General features: G+C 38.2%; 1 protein-coding gene across 1 annotated transcript in view; it reads right to left on the minus strand.

The window, feature by feature from the left end:
* Positions 1-1,861: 1,861 nt before the first annotated feature.
* The window catches only part of MND1 (meiotic nuclear divisions 1), a 40,905-nt gene continuing 28,432 nt past the window's right edge, over positions 1,862-14,334 (minus strand). Inside the window, exons 7-8 of the mRNA XM_023924844.2 lie at positions 3,713-3,757; positions 1,862-2,107 (exon numbers count right to left, since the gene is read on the minus strand). Of these exons, the coding sequence (XP_023780612.2) occupies positions 2,001-2,107; positions 3,713-3,757 (152 nt within the window). The 3' untranslated portion in view covers positions 1,862-2,000. The remainder of the gene's footprint in view (positions 2,108-3,712; positions 3,758-14,334) is intronic.

Consider the following 14,334-nt stretch of genomic DNA (forward strand, 5'->3'; position numbering starts at 1 on the left):
GTTGCCAAAGCAGTAAAGTCAGTAAGAAACCCTCATCCCCAAAGGTACCAGAGGAAGTCTTGGTGCATGAGCTGCTATGGACCATAAATTACCCGAGGCTACTTGACAAGTAGGTCAGCCACATCAAAGTGATTCTAACAGGCAAAAAACACCTGTTAGCTCATGTGGTCAATGCTCCTTCATACAAACAATCCTGTTGAGTAGTCATTGTCACCTCTACTGTATGGCAGTTACGGGCTCTTGAACACAGATGTGCCAAGGAGCTTCTTGCACCTGTTAAGTGGTACAGAACGGTCACAGAAGGATCCAAACGTTTAGCAAAACAAAAAAAAAGACTCACTTGAGAGATATCTCCTACAAAGAACTAAAAAGCTTGTCTCTGCTGTTCCACAGCACAAAATCCAAGAGCAATCCAACCATCCACGCTAAGGTACATCAGTAGTTTGGTTTGGCAGCAGCAGGAAGCTTTGCTGCACAGCACTCCCTTCCTGGGGCAAAAGGCAGGCCTGGTAAGGAGCACTCCAACGCTGAAGTCAGCTCAGTGCCACCTACTTCCCTTACGCCTTTACCAGTCAGCAGCTGTACTCAGTGTTCAATATTGGACATATTAGGAATAAAGTCCTTCCAAACATATAAAAGGAAACATCTCCATCGCAATTTTAAGCATAATGACATTTTCCTGTGTGCCAGGCATCCCATATATTTTCCTTAGGCAACGGATAGCTTGCTACTCGATGAGAGGAAAATCTTCCACCCGCTATCTTCCCAAGAACTCAGCTGTCTTCACAGACATGAGATGACAATAGCCAGGGGTATATCTGACATCCTTGGATTTTAACATGTGCTGAACTGCTAGGAAACTTTTTAATTGGAAAGGTCACAGGAGACAGATTTCTGGGCACATCTCCAGCTAAATGCCACCTTTTCAGCAATGCTCTCTCATCAGATGTTACATGAATGGCAGACAGACACTTTTCAGTGTCTTGCAGCAGGCCACCAGCCTCCTAAAGGTAAAGCTTAAATCCTCCAGAGCCATAGAGCAGAAATGCCATCTTGCAATACACAGCTGTGGAAGGTGAACATAAATCTCTAATGTCCATTTCTCTTGCTGTAGCCATACACTGATCAGAACTAGAAATCAGAAGCTGATACAAAGTGAGATGCTTCAGAAATTTCACCAAACACAAAATGAGGCGCTCATAATCTGTTACTATTTTGGCTGGCTGCGCTTTTAACCTGAAATTGAAAAATGTGCATAAACCCAAAAATGCTGGTTTTAACAGTAAATTGAATTCATTCTCTTATCCCAGATAAACATCCTAAATCTTGGTGAACAGTGGTGTGAAGGGATGGGTGCTCTTTGATCCTTCTTCTATGCAGATAGACTCTCGACTAGATCAGCTTTCTCAGTGTCAAATCCCAATATATTTTCTGGAACAGATTCAGCTCTGTTGAACTAGTATTTTCCAACAACAAATATAATTTTTTCACTAAGCTTACAAGCAGTTCTAGCAACACAATAAAAAATTACCTGAAACCAGACCTTAGCCTTTCTACTCACCTCCTTACTGTCACACCGTCTTCTATTAATGGATTATGCCTCTTTTCTATTTCATTGGTGAGATGAGAGAAAGATTCATCCTACTCCATATTGTTGCCTGTTATTCCCACTCAACACGTTGAAACAAATCCCTGGAGCTTCTAGATCTTAGTACTTACTACTCCCAGTTAAGCAAAGGAAGAGTTAAATCCAGTCTCAAGATTCTGTAATAATTATTCCCTATAAACTCTGTCCATTCTGTCTCAGAGAAGAAACCAAGAGATTTCCTATCTATAGAGTACAAGAATAAAAACTGCAACATATATTTTTAGTATTTTATTAACCTTAACAAATACAGCAAATTAAAGGGTGGTCACCTGTTTGGAGAAGATTCACATTTTAATGGCAGCTATGAATATTTAACAAACTATGTACAACTGTGACAGCCATCAACTAAACACTAGTCAATGTAATCCAAATCTTCTGGGATTCCAAAACCTTTATCTATTCTGCTCTCTTCAAATCCAAACTTACGCTTGGCCCAGGACTTTATTGAAAAGATGTTATCTGTAAACAGAAGGAAAAACATCCATTTTGAGTATTTCATGAGGAAAGCATGAATTATAGTCTTGGCTACAACAAAATCCTTCCATTTGCAACATCTCTTGTGTGCATGAAAAGGGTACATAGTGGGGAACATTATTACTAAGAAGATTTAGAAAACACAAGGCTTTTGTTAATAACATCCAAAAAAGAGGAAATAATTTACTTAGCACTGAATAAAAATATGTTATCTTTATCTTGCTCCTCTTTTGCAAGGAGACTGAAAGCTACAATTACAGTGTTAGCCTGCTATAGTGATGAGGTAAGTGTGAATATGCATAGTAAGTATTTTATAGGTCCTTTTTCAACTAGACACCTACTATTTGACTGTCTACAGCTATAAAAACTGGATTTAAATTAACTGTAAGGTCCTTTCTAGTCCTGAGTGTTTGTTCAGACACTGTATTTTTTGAGTTTTTTAAAAAAGACATTCAAGAAGCTTTATTTTAGTCAACACTTCTCTTTTAGCATCACATTACTTTAACATATACACTTTGTTCAACTTAACATAATTTTTCACTGCAGCATTTACTGAAACTCATTACCTCATTTTTAACACCCATAAATTGCAGTATTCCTTAAGAGAGGAAGTGTTCCTTGTCTCTGCACAGCTTAGAGATATTTTTCTTTTCTTTAACCGTCACACATTTGGTTTTAAAACTGTCTCTTCAAAAGAAAAATATGCAGCAGCATATAACCAAATTGTCTCATTAAATAGCAAAGTACTTTCTACAGGCTGAGGCACGGTTCCTTTACTTCACTCAAGGCCTTGAGAACAGCCTGTCATCAACAGCAGAAAGCCCCGACAACTCCCAGAAGTTGTTTTTTAAATACATAATTTTATTTCCCAATATGCAGTAAACAACCCAGATATAAACTAATAGTCCAAAGACTAAGACAATGATATCCTGCTGCACTTGGCACAACCAATGACAGCAAGCAGTCCATCAGTAGGAGACCTCTTCTAAACAAAAAATTATAAACAATATAAATAATTTTAAAAAAAACCCATAAGGACATATAAATTGCTTGCTTTGAAAAATGGGAATGAATACAGCAAAGCTAAACAACAGCAGAAAATTGAGTTAAACTTCCATATGAATATCATCGTAGTAACATTACTTAAAACTATGCATCATTTTACTGTACCATTTTACTATTATCATTTTACCACAAAACATTCTAGTCTTTAGAAAGAAATGAACATTCAGAATAGACTTAAACTCTCTGAATACCTGGGCATCACCATTTCCAGTCTCTATTGCTTTCCTGATCTTAAGAGATTTTGACTCATCCAAGGAAACAAGTTGCAAGATTTAACACAGTGTACAAGACAGCACCAGAAGGACAAATCTGTTATGGCATATGAAGTACATTCAGTAACTAAATTGAGAAGATGTATTCTTTTTGTTGAATCATAGTAGTTTTAAAAGTAAAATAAATTTCTCTATGTTTTTATAAATGAGAACTATCCTATGTCAAGTCCTAATCAAATTTAAAGCTCTTAGCACTGAGTAGGTCTTTTACTGAAACTGCTCTAGTGTGAAGCTGTATCACTGCAATACACACCAGTCCATCTGTTGGCTGCCTCCTTGGCCACTTGGTTTGTTTGGCCTGAAACAGAGAAAAACACCAGCAATAAAAGCATACATCACAGTAAAATCATCACATAGTTTCAAGGCACAGAGACTTTATTTTTATTGATGTAATTTTTACAAGAACCAGTCAACGTAAGGAAGTTATTCTACTGCTTCCAAACACTTGTTTTATACTTTTAAGGTTCCAGCAAGCACAAAGCTAGGTTAAAGAAAAAGAGGAGCAAAGAGCATAAAAGATACCATATATATATATATATAACCATAATTTTTGAAGTGTATTTTAAAATAAAATAACCCCATTTTGGCTTGCCTAGGGGCTTAATTGTTTTCACCAAGATTGGAACTAGATACATGGCCTGAAGATACCAGAGGCAACAGAAATGGAAAATATTTCATAATCCTCTCTATGCATAAGTAAACCATCACATGGGTATGCATGACTCTATATAGATAAGGAAAATGACAATTTTCCTATCACATCAATCCAAAAGTTTATCATAAAGCTCTGGAATGTCTCCCAGGCTTTGAGAACCTCCTCAATGAAATTAAGACAAAATAATGTTTCTAGCAATTAAACTTGACTTGTGTCCCTTAACACCATTCCAGAACTGAACACATAATAGTAAATTACCATTACTACAAACAGGTTTTGTATAGTTTCCATTTGACAATACAATCAAGGAGAATTCCTCTTAGATCACCTTGCTCCCATTAAAGTAAGAATGGAATAGAATCAAGCAGGTCAGGTTGTAACGTGGGAATTTATCAGAATCATTCTGGTTCTCACGCCTACACGTAACTCAGTTATTCCCAGTCAGTCTTGTTAGCACTTGCATGATAATACTCATTTGAATGGTCAGCATGAAACTTGTCTCCAGGGTACTGAAATGTGAATACATGATCAGGTATCCATTGCTACCCATATTACAGTTTAAGTAAAATTAAATTATGCTGAAAAATCATCTGCTAGCACACAGGAAGGGAAGTACTCATTATTCCAACCTTAATACTCCTGTAACTGATATAAAAAACATTTACATTGGAGCAATATCAAAACCAATATAGTTTCTAAAACTGGCCTACAATTACAAAGGTTGAGCATAGCACGAAGAAAAGCAAAAAAGATGAGCAAAAAACTGAGTGGGACAGAAAATGGCATTTTTGCTTGCTTGCAAGTATCAGAAATTCAAGTTGTTTCTAGCCTGAGAGAGGTATCTCTTATTTCCTTTGCTAAGTGCTTGCTGCCATCCCCACTTGTTCAGTTCCACAACTGGCAGCACTGACAACATACTTGCAGCTAATGGCACTTGGAACAGTACCTAACCTAACCATACTTAAAGCAAGTCTACAGAGTAAGAGCTTCTGCTCATCAAGGCTTTAAATGTGTGACCTACAATACTTCCCTCACATTTTTCTAAAATTGTACCGTAAAACTTGACAGCTCTATTTGACTCCAGGTAATGAAATTTGAAATGAAGTAGGGGAAAGTGGGATGGCATTAAACTCCACAGATCCAGAGCTGTGAGGTGAAAGCATCCTGGTGATGGGTGAGCCAGCCTATTCCACAGCACCTGTGAGGTCTCAGCAGAAAGCTCAGCTTTGCTGGAAGCAGCTGACCTGCTCAACAGTGGCAGCATAGTGCACTGACATCCTGCAAACACTGCCCGTGTGTGTCAAAATATACACGTGTTCATGTGTTCTGAAAATGTGACTTCACACTTCTGTCAAAGAAATGGCTGAGGTGATGACAGACATAGGCTGGACAAGTCAGAATGGCAGTCACTGCCTATAACCGAGCTGTGGCTAGAAATGAAAACATGGTAGTGAGAGCAGGAAGGCAGACAGACAGACATACTCCCCAGTGTCTCATGGCTACACATGAACATTTAGCTATCTGAAGGCAAGATTTAAGTCCCTTGGGATCAGTCCTAAGTCTTGCCTATGACTCCACTGCATGACCTTGTGTTTCTCTGCTGCAGCCAATGCCATGCCTCTAAGAGGAATGAGACAGGCTTTGATAGTTATGGACTTGCATCTCCTGAAGACACCATCAGCATCATTCCAGAGATTTCCATCACAAGAACTGACAGAAATGAAGAAAGCTGCACCTTCACTGTTTTCTGGAACTCTTTTATAGCTGTTTGTTGGGACTTTCATTGGTTGCATCATCTGTATATATACATGCACAGAGGATAAGGGAAAGCAGGAGTAGTAAAGCAGAAACCCTCCCAGACACACCTACTTTATGTATAGGTGTAACTAACTCAGTCATGCTACTTCTGACTGCCTGTTCTCTAGCTCCAAGGGATCACACAGCCAGGTTGGTTTTCAGACTGCACTGAAAAAGAAAGCTCAAGATCTAAAGACAGCAAGAACATGGGAACTCAGAAATACACACACCAAAGCAGAATCAGGACACAAACTGTGTGAAGCTGTAAAAAGGAGAAACTGAAACACAGCACTAAGGGCAATTGGAAAATTGGCAAAGCCATCACAACCATGAAGTCCCAAACTTGTCTGGAGTTCTTGTGATGCTCCTGCTCACCACAGCTGCTCGAAGTGAACTTGATTTTTGGCAGCTACTAAATAGTGCTCCAACACTGAATCTTCACAAGACAATAAAAGGCCAAATATGCAGTAGAGGTGACAACGTTTTTCAGATGTTCTCATTATCATTAGGCTCTAGTTACAGTCTGTATCTATACATCTGCATATAGGCTGACAATATATGTAATTGCTGTCTGGAAGCTGCAAAACAATACATTTGTTCTGGACTTTACATATTTATTTCACCTATTTGTGTGGCAATGCATCAATAGACTTTCCCACTCCCATGTCTGCAGGATACAAGTAATTTATTTGGCTGAGGCACATACCTGTATCCTCTGCTGACTAATTTCAGGCACATTTGGCATTTTCTAAGAAAGAAAATGGAAGCTTGCATTTTGTCTCCAAAAGCAACCACTGTATGTACAGCAATGCATGGCCCAGGAGCAGCAAGATTTGAAGTGCTGGTCTGTTACATCAGCAAGACACAGCTGGAAATATGCCCAAAACAGTGAAAGGCTACAGGACAGAGTTATTTTGACCAGTCCTCAAGAAAGCTTTTTTTCCCCCCTCAACCCCAAGGATCTCTGGAGAACTGCAGAGAACTCAAAAAGTCCAGATTCTGGGAGCTGAACCATTATCCTAAGTATCTGTGATTGTCCTTATCAGAGGGACAACCCTCTCTAACCCCACAGAGGAAAGCAAAGGTATAGAAAGGAAGGTCCATATGTGGTAAATGTCTAAAAAGAAAACAAAGGTGGGTTGGAAACAGGCTTTTCAATGCAGGTAAGTGCATTGACCTGCAATCAATGCAGTTACCAGTGACCTGCAGATATTTTGGAGCAGGCCAGGAGACAGAGGTGACAAAAGGGCATGTGGACAGCTGTCAGAGGTGCACTAAGAAGCTTCTAAAGCAAATGGACAGCACCTAGTCAGAAATCAAGGCCAGCAGCACAGGACATCAGCACAGCAGTGTTTCTAACAAATCTCAAAAGGCATTATACGTTGACTCAAATCATTGTAAGGCCACAATGTTTCTGATCTGATTCAGGAAGCTCCAATATTCATCCTCAGCATACTGCAGAACTACAGCCTCCTCTTTCCTTCTGCCCCCGGATTCTCTCACTTCTTTCACTGGGAGTGGGAGATGGTTGGAATTATAGAGTCCCATATGCATTCTAAAATTGAATGTCCAAAAGCTGTAGAAGTTTCAAATACTTCCACAGGGCAAAAAACAGTTGTGATAGCAACAACCACCACCATCTCCTCACAAACACTTTCCAAATGTACTTTAGGTTCTTCCTAAATACCTTTTTAAGTCTCATACATATCATTAAGGGAACACTAAGAATACAGTCATGGAACAGTACTCAAATTCAGACTGTAAAGGCAACATATTATAGTTCCAGTAGCTATAGTAAAAGAAACAAAATAACAACAAACCAATGGCCAGAACCACTCACAACCACAAGAGCTGGTAGAAATGGATAAAGAGCTGTAGCTTTTTTTGATCTCCTAGATTCTACTCTGCTATTTTCTGGATAACTTTAAGGACTTCCAAGAACCTCTACTTCCCTAGAGTAACAAAAGTTAATTGTATTTATAAAGCTTACACACTCTGGTGCCAGTTTTGACCTACCACAACTAATGCCATAAGAAAATTGTGTGGACTTCCTCACTTAAAAGGCACATGACTGCAGAGGGAATTATCACCTTACCAAGGAGAGAGTCACCCACCAGTCTGTAGGGTGTTAGATACATGCAAAATACAACTGCAGTCTTCAGCATGTGGGCGAGGGAGTAATTTTACAGCATGGATTGCAACTCCTCTGCATGAAATGCAGGGAACAGCTGCAACTACTCTCAGGGACCTGGGAGGATTATTAGCCCAAAGAGTCCCAATCTCTCTCATGAAATTGGTCAGGGTAAATTAAGTGCATTAAGTGGATTTGAATTCCTGTAATACATATGCATTCACTTAGATTGAATTCAAAGATGAAAAATGGCAACTACCTCAGGAATTGTACATGCACTTGAACCTCCCATGACTCTTATTATCCACTGCCTTCTGCAGAGAGTTATCCCTTTTCCTGCACGTAGCTTGCCCTTACTTTCCAGAAACATTACCTTGCCATCATCACAGTGACAGATTTGTTTTCCTACTTCTCCTGGGGCAGCATCACTATAATATCCTGTGATGTAGTTTCCAAAATTTTTCCCCAGTAGTGGAAAAATTTAATGCAAATAAAGATCCCATCTTTAAGGATCCCATCTTTAAAGGCCAGGGTAGAAGGTGAGCATAGAAATTATATACCTGTCATCCACGGAAAGCAGAAAAGGTTATTTATTGCCTAGTAATTCCTACCCACATGTCCATTCACAAACTGACACCACAGACTCTGATCAAGAGCCTGTGGCTTACCATTGGAGACTATTTATGGCAATGATGTGATGAAGCGGCTTCTTAAGGTCCATATTTGAGTATCCTTGAGAGGAAGTAATCCCCAATGCTGTCAACAGGCTGAATGTGGCAAGAAGAGCTTTACAAGAACATTTTGTAATCCTGTATTAGGCAGATTCCTCCACACTTTTGGAAATCTTTATCCTCCCCCATGCTTCCCAAAGAGGCGTTTCCTCTTATAAACAGAATAAAGAGCTGCCATGTAGAAAAGTGATAGCACATCAGAATTTTGTCAACTCCTTTGAATTCAAAATAACACATCACTCTTCCCCCATACTCCAGTATCCCACATAACACTTCTCATATTAATCAACAGGTCACAATGCTTCGGAATTCATGACTAAATTCAAGTCAATGTGTAAATATGATTTCTCATTTAAAAGGCATCATAAACTCAACACAACTTTTTATACTAACTTATTTTAGACTCTGAATAAAGTTTCAGCACTTCAAGAAAAAGCACTGACAATTATGAATGCTACCTACTGATCTACAAGTATTTTGAAAAGCATAGAACACAACATCATAAAGCTATTTGTGATAGAAAAATACTCAAGAATACTGATATATGAATTAGATGAGTATTTCTGCTGAAATACCTGTGTATATATGCTTGAAAATGAACCTGAGCAAACAGACAGCACAGTACCAGTCTTGTACACCTGGTCAGATGTGGCAGTGCACACTAAAGCTACTAAGAAGCTGATCCACATTGCTGAGAATATGCTTTTAAAGGGTCTGTGATCTCTGTCAGTGTGTCTGAAAAAAGTGTCAAGACTCATCTGCAAAAAAACTCCCTCTGTCCCATATGAAAAGGTCACACTGTCAAATTTTATCTGTAAATACACAGGGTGTCCTTGAAAAATGTCCAACAGAATTTGTCAGAATTGCTACCAAAAAATTCCTCTTTGCAAGACATGCTCCCGCATTTAAGTTTACTATATTCATGTACCTACAGAAAAAGACCATTTACGTTTCAAGTGTTGTACCTGAAAACCTATGCTGAAATCCTAGTTGCATAACTAAAATAGATCCATTTTCATCCAAAGAACAGAGGGAAGAAAAGATCTTGCAAAAAAGAAACAAGCACACCGACTGGATTCAGGGCTTCCTGACAGCACTCTTGTTTTTCTTGCACTGGACAACTCCTCCTTCCCCACTTCATTCACTAATAAACTCCACAACTTCAGCACAGCTAAAGGAACTTACACACTTGTGAATTGCTTAACTGTACTTTGCAAGGCGGCCCATCCCAGGGCATCATGGTTTTTGGTCAGATATGGACTGCAATCTGCTGTCACCTCACGTGTCGCAGATGTTGCACAGAAGAGTCTGGAAAGCATCACAAGAGGTTTTCTGGTCTCTAACCACAACTCAAAGCATGTTCAACTTTACCTATGCCATTTCTGAGGTATTTGTTGCCTGTTTTTAAGGTTTCCAATTTTCTGGCCCTACAATTTAAGGCTATTACTTTTTGCCATCTTCTCCACAAACCTGAGTAAAAGGCTATTCCTTTTTTTTTCCTTGAGGAGATACAGATGTGTAAAACCCACCAGGAACCATCTTTTGAGCCCTATTTTTGTAAACTGTTTCTGTCTCTTAGAATGTGATTGTTCAATGTCCTTTTGCTCTACTCTGAGCACTTAGTTACATGAATATACAAATGTTCTGAAATAAATTAGGTATATCCAGGTAGGATATCCAACACTGACACTGAGCTACAGCTGAAGCCATGCCAAAGCCTTTAGTGACACACTTTCTGCCTTGAACAGAAAGATTATTTCATACATCTCATTGTGGGTTATACTACCACCCTTGTATCTTAGAAAGGGGGTTTATCTTGGCACAACAAAAATTCTTATATTCAACTTGTAAACTACTGTAACTCTGACATCTTTTTTCAAATCCCACCCCCTTAACCAACTGCCTCAGAGCCCTTGTGTAGCACAATACCTTGACTACAGGTAACACACACTTGCCACTACTGAATGCTATCCAGTGTTTATTAGACTATCTTTGCAATGTCATGATTGTTTTGAAATCCCACTTTGTCCATGAAGTCTCTCCTAATATCATCATCTGCAAATAGAACAAAAGAACATCTTCTATTGTATTATCCAGCTCATTAATATAAACACTGAGAAGATGCACATACATGACACACCGTATTACAGAGCTTCATCAATTCCACCTCCCTTTCTGATACTGAATTGCTCACAAATTGTAAAGTAGTTTGAGATTCACACTACTGCTGTTTCATCAGCATCGTATTTCCCTATTTTCCTTTAATTGTATCATTTCCTTTAATGGTATCTTTGGTCAAAACACCAAAGACAAACTTCACCCAATCTATAAAGATCTCTTACAGTGGCAGAGAGAAAACCTCTGTATTGTCCTAGATGTTTCCAAATTGGTTTTCTGTTCTGAATTTTTTTCTGATATTCTGCTCTTTCCAGTAAAACTAGCTCATATGACGTTAAAGTGAGAAGGGAAGAAAAACCATTGGAAATACTGTCAAATGTGCCAAAGTTAGTCTTGCACTTACATAACCTGCCCTGCCAAAACTTCAGGGAAATAACACAGAAGAAGCTATCTATATTAGGAATATGCAGTCATAATCCAGATAAGCCCATAATGAAAACATAACATACCATCCCATAAAACATGGAAGGTACCTTAACATAAAAGATAAGCAATACATTTCTTTAAGCAAGGCCAGGGAAGACCTCAGTTTGACAGTCCTGCATGTCAGCACTGAAGACAATGAATGAAAATCCAGAATGCCTTTCTTGACCAATTTTGCATGTGGAAGTCATGAAAAGATATCGACTTGCACATTTGTTCAAATATCACCCTAACTTTATCAAAATGGTCTGATTGGGTGCTATCATACCCAACTAACCTATCAGGTCTAACACTGGAAGTCAGAAGCAAAATATTTACTCCACAAAAGCCTTTGTTTCATATATAAATGGATCTATAGATTAGTTCAATTTGATGCTTTTATCAGGGCTTTAAAACATGGTCAAATGGATTGCTACCAACTCACTCCTAAATCAGAGAGTGTCATAAATGTAGTCATAAGTAGCCATTTTCCACATTATAAATTTTATCAAGTGTCTACCATTCCTAAGCAGCTCAACAGCTTTTACCATAAAGATTTATTGTCTCAGACAATAAAGCTATTCCTACACACCTCACCTATGAGTCTCTCACTTTACTTATTTTTTTCTGTCATTCCAATATAAAGAACAAAAACTTATCTTGTGAGCATTCTCACTTGACTTCAAGAAAAAGTAACCTGTCAGAGTGGCAAATTCATTTAAGCAGGGTGCTTGTTATATATACTATCTAAAGATATGGTCCTCCAACTGCCTCCTTCCTGAGTGTCCAAGAAAAGCCACACTGACAAAACATAGCTTTTTGCTTAACTAGCTAAAATGAAGCTTCATTTTAAAGCAAGTTGGCTTAAATTGACACTCCCTAAGAATAGTCTGGCTAGAATGTATTTGAGGTATAAAAACACAAGCATGCATGAGTCTAAATATTTAGCACAATTTTTCATTGCAAAGTAACCTCTTATCTGAAGACCAAATTGGGAGACAGAGAAACTCTCTGAAATGCAGAGAATAAGGGCCTTTTACTGAAAGCCAAATGACCCTTCTGGACTTAAACTTTCAGGCTTCAGCCAAAAGATCCACATTTCACTTTAAGCTTTGTGCTTTAGGTATGTATGCACAGACACTTCTTAGGCTGCCCAGTTTGTCCTGGTGGCCCTTCATTCATTTTTCTTCAAGGCTGTTATATTTTCCTTTCCTTCCAAGTGCCAAAAGCTGCTTACCTATTTATGTAGTCCTATTGCTCTCTCATTAATTTTTTTTTCAAATCCATTTTCTAACAGTTCAGTTCATTGCAAAGTTCATGAAAATGCCCATATGAAAACTTGTCACCTATTCCAAGTTGGTCAGAAGATCCCTGTTTGCTCTTCAGGGACACTACCACATAACAGACAATTCTGTGAGGTACATGACAAATGAACACATGTATGAAGCCCTGCGAAGAAGGCAATGAAAGACTACATCAGATTTTCTGGATGGAAAGAGATTTCGAAGACCTCAGGAGAGCCTGTTACAAGACATGGGCACCTACATCAGCTCCTAACTTGAGCTCACAGCTTGCTTTTATCACTGGTGAACTTCAGCACTGGAACAAAGGGCCAAGGTGAGAACTCTTTAACTTGCTTTTATCAGGGAAGGTTGTTAAATCACAGCTCCTGGTAATCAGAGCAAGATTCTGCTTAGCAATTCTTTCCTTTGTCAAAGGATCAGCCTTTTCAATAAGTGAAATGCAAACAAGCCTCCTTTGATTTTCAATTAAAAAAAAAATATATAGAAGGGCTGAAGATAAAAGAGCAGATACTCTGCTTAAACTGGCAATTCCATCCAGTTTCCTAGGATTACCAAAGGAGCTTGGATCAGTAATCCAAGTACACATTTGTAACACCATTCATTAAGTACCCCTTTCCTTTTCTCAACTTTACTTAAGAGCTAAAATTTTACCATTACTGTAGGAAACTGTGTTTATATATGCTTATATACAAGTACATTTATTACTCCTCATTCTTTCTAGAAAGAAAACTTTCAGTTTTCTTAAGTTTGATTATCCTTTAATGTAGTTTTTGAACAGGTAATTTAATTTGTCAACCTTCCAAATGAATGACAAGCCATTCCAAGAACAGTATAGGGAGCAGGGGAAACAAAACGAAATTCCTAGTTTGATGCAATTAGTTGAGAACCAGTAAACGCATCCTTTCATTACTGGTGCACATCTATATATATTCTGGTACTGCATGATGAAGGAGGAAAAAAGACATGGGTGTGTGAGATGTGTAGATTTGTTTTGATTAGAAGCAGATAGCCTGCAAATTACATACATGACCATCCATTGTCTATTTCCTGTCATATCCTCATCCTCTGGAGATGAATATATTAAATATACAATACTCTGTATGATGAGACTAATTAAAAAAAGGAGTTCTTGCTTTTAAAACTATTATTTTTCTATGTACATTTAAGCAAGTGTTTGATTCGCTCCAAAGAAAGCCTAGTTTAATCCACTAAGACTAACATGAGTGTGAGTGAAGACACAAGTCAAACATCAGCAGAATGACTGATTTCCAGCCTTTCCAGACCTTTGCTAATGGCATTGCTGCATAAACTGCAAAAAGCACAGCTAGTCTCTCAGATGCCAGATGCATATTTCATGGTCAGTAGCTGGGAAATATCCTCCTAATTGCAAACTGAACATGCTGCATCTAAAGATGATTAAAAAACATTTTCTCTATAAGCTTCATCTGTACACTATTCATCTTGGTGGCACCTAGACCAAGCTTAAAATTATTTGTAGAGTTCCACTTTTCCAAGTAGAAACATAAAATTTTAAAAAATAGATACTTAATAGTTCATTAGCTGATATTGCTGACAAGGCTTTTTAGTTAAAACCATCTTTCTGATACAATTTCTGAACAACAATTCATCTTTAAACAACAATCCATTAAACTCTTGTAAATTATTGGCATTCTGATG

This window comes from Cyanistes caeruleus, chromosome 5 (assembly GCF_971803275.1).
Source record: "Cyanistes caeruleus chromosome 5, bCyaCae1.hap1.1, whole genome shotgun sequence".
Taxonomy (NCBI): domain Eukaryota; kingdom Metazoa; phylum Chordata; class Aves; order Passeriformes; family Paridae; genus Cyanistes; species Cyanistes caeruleus.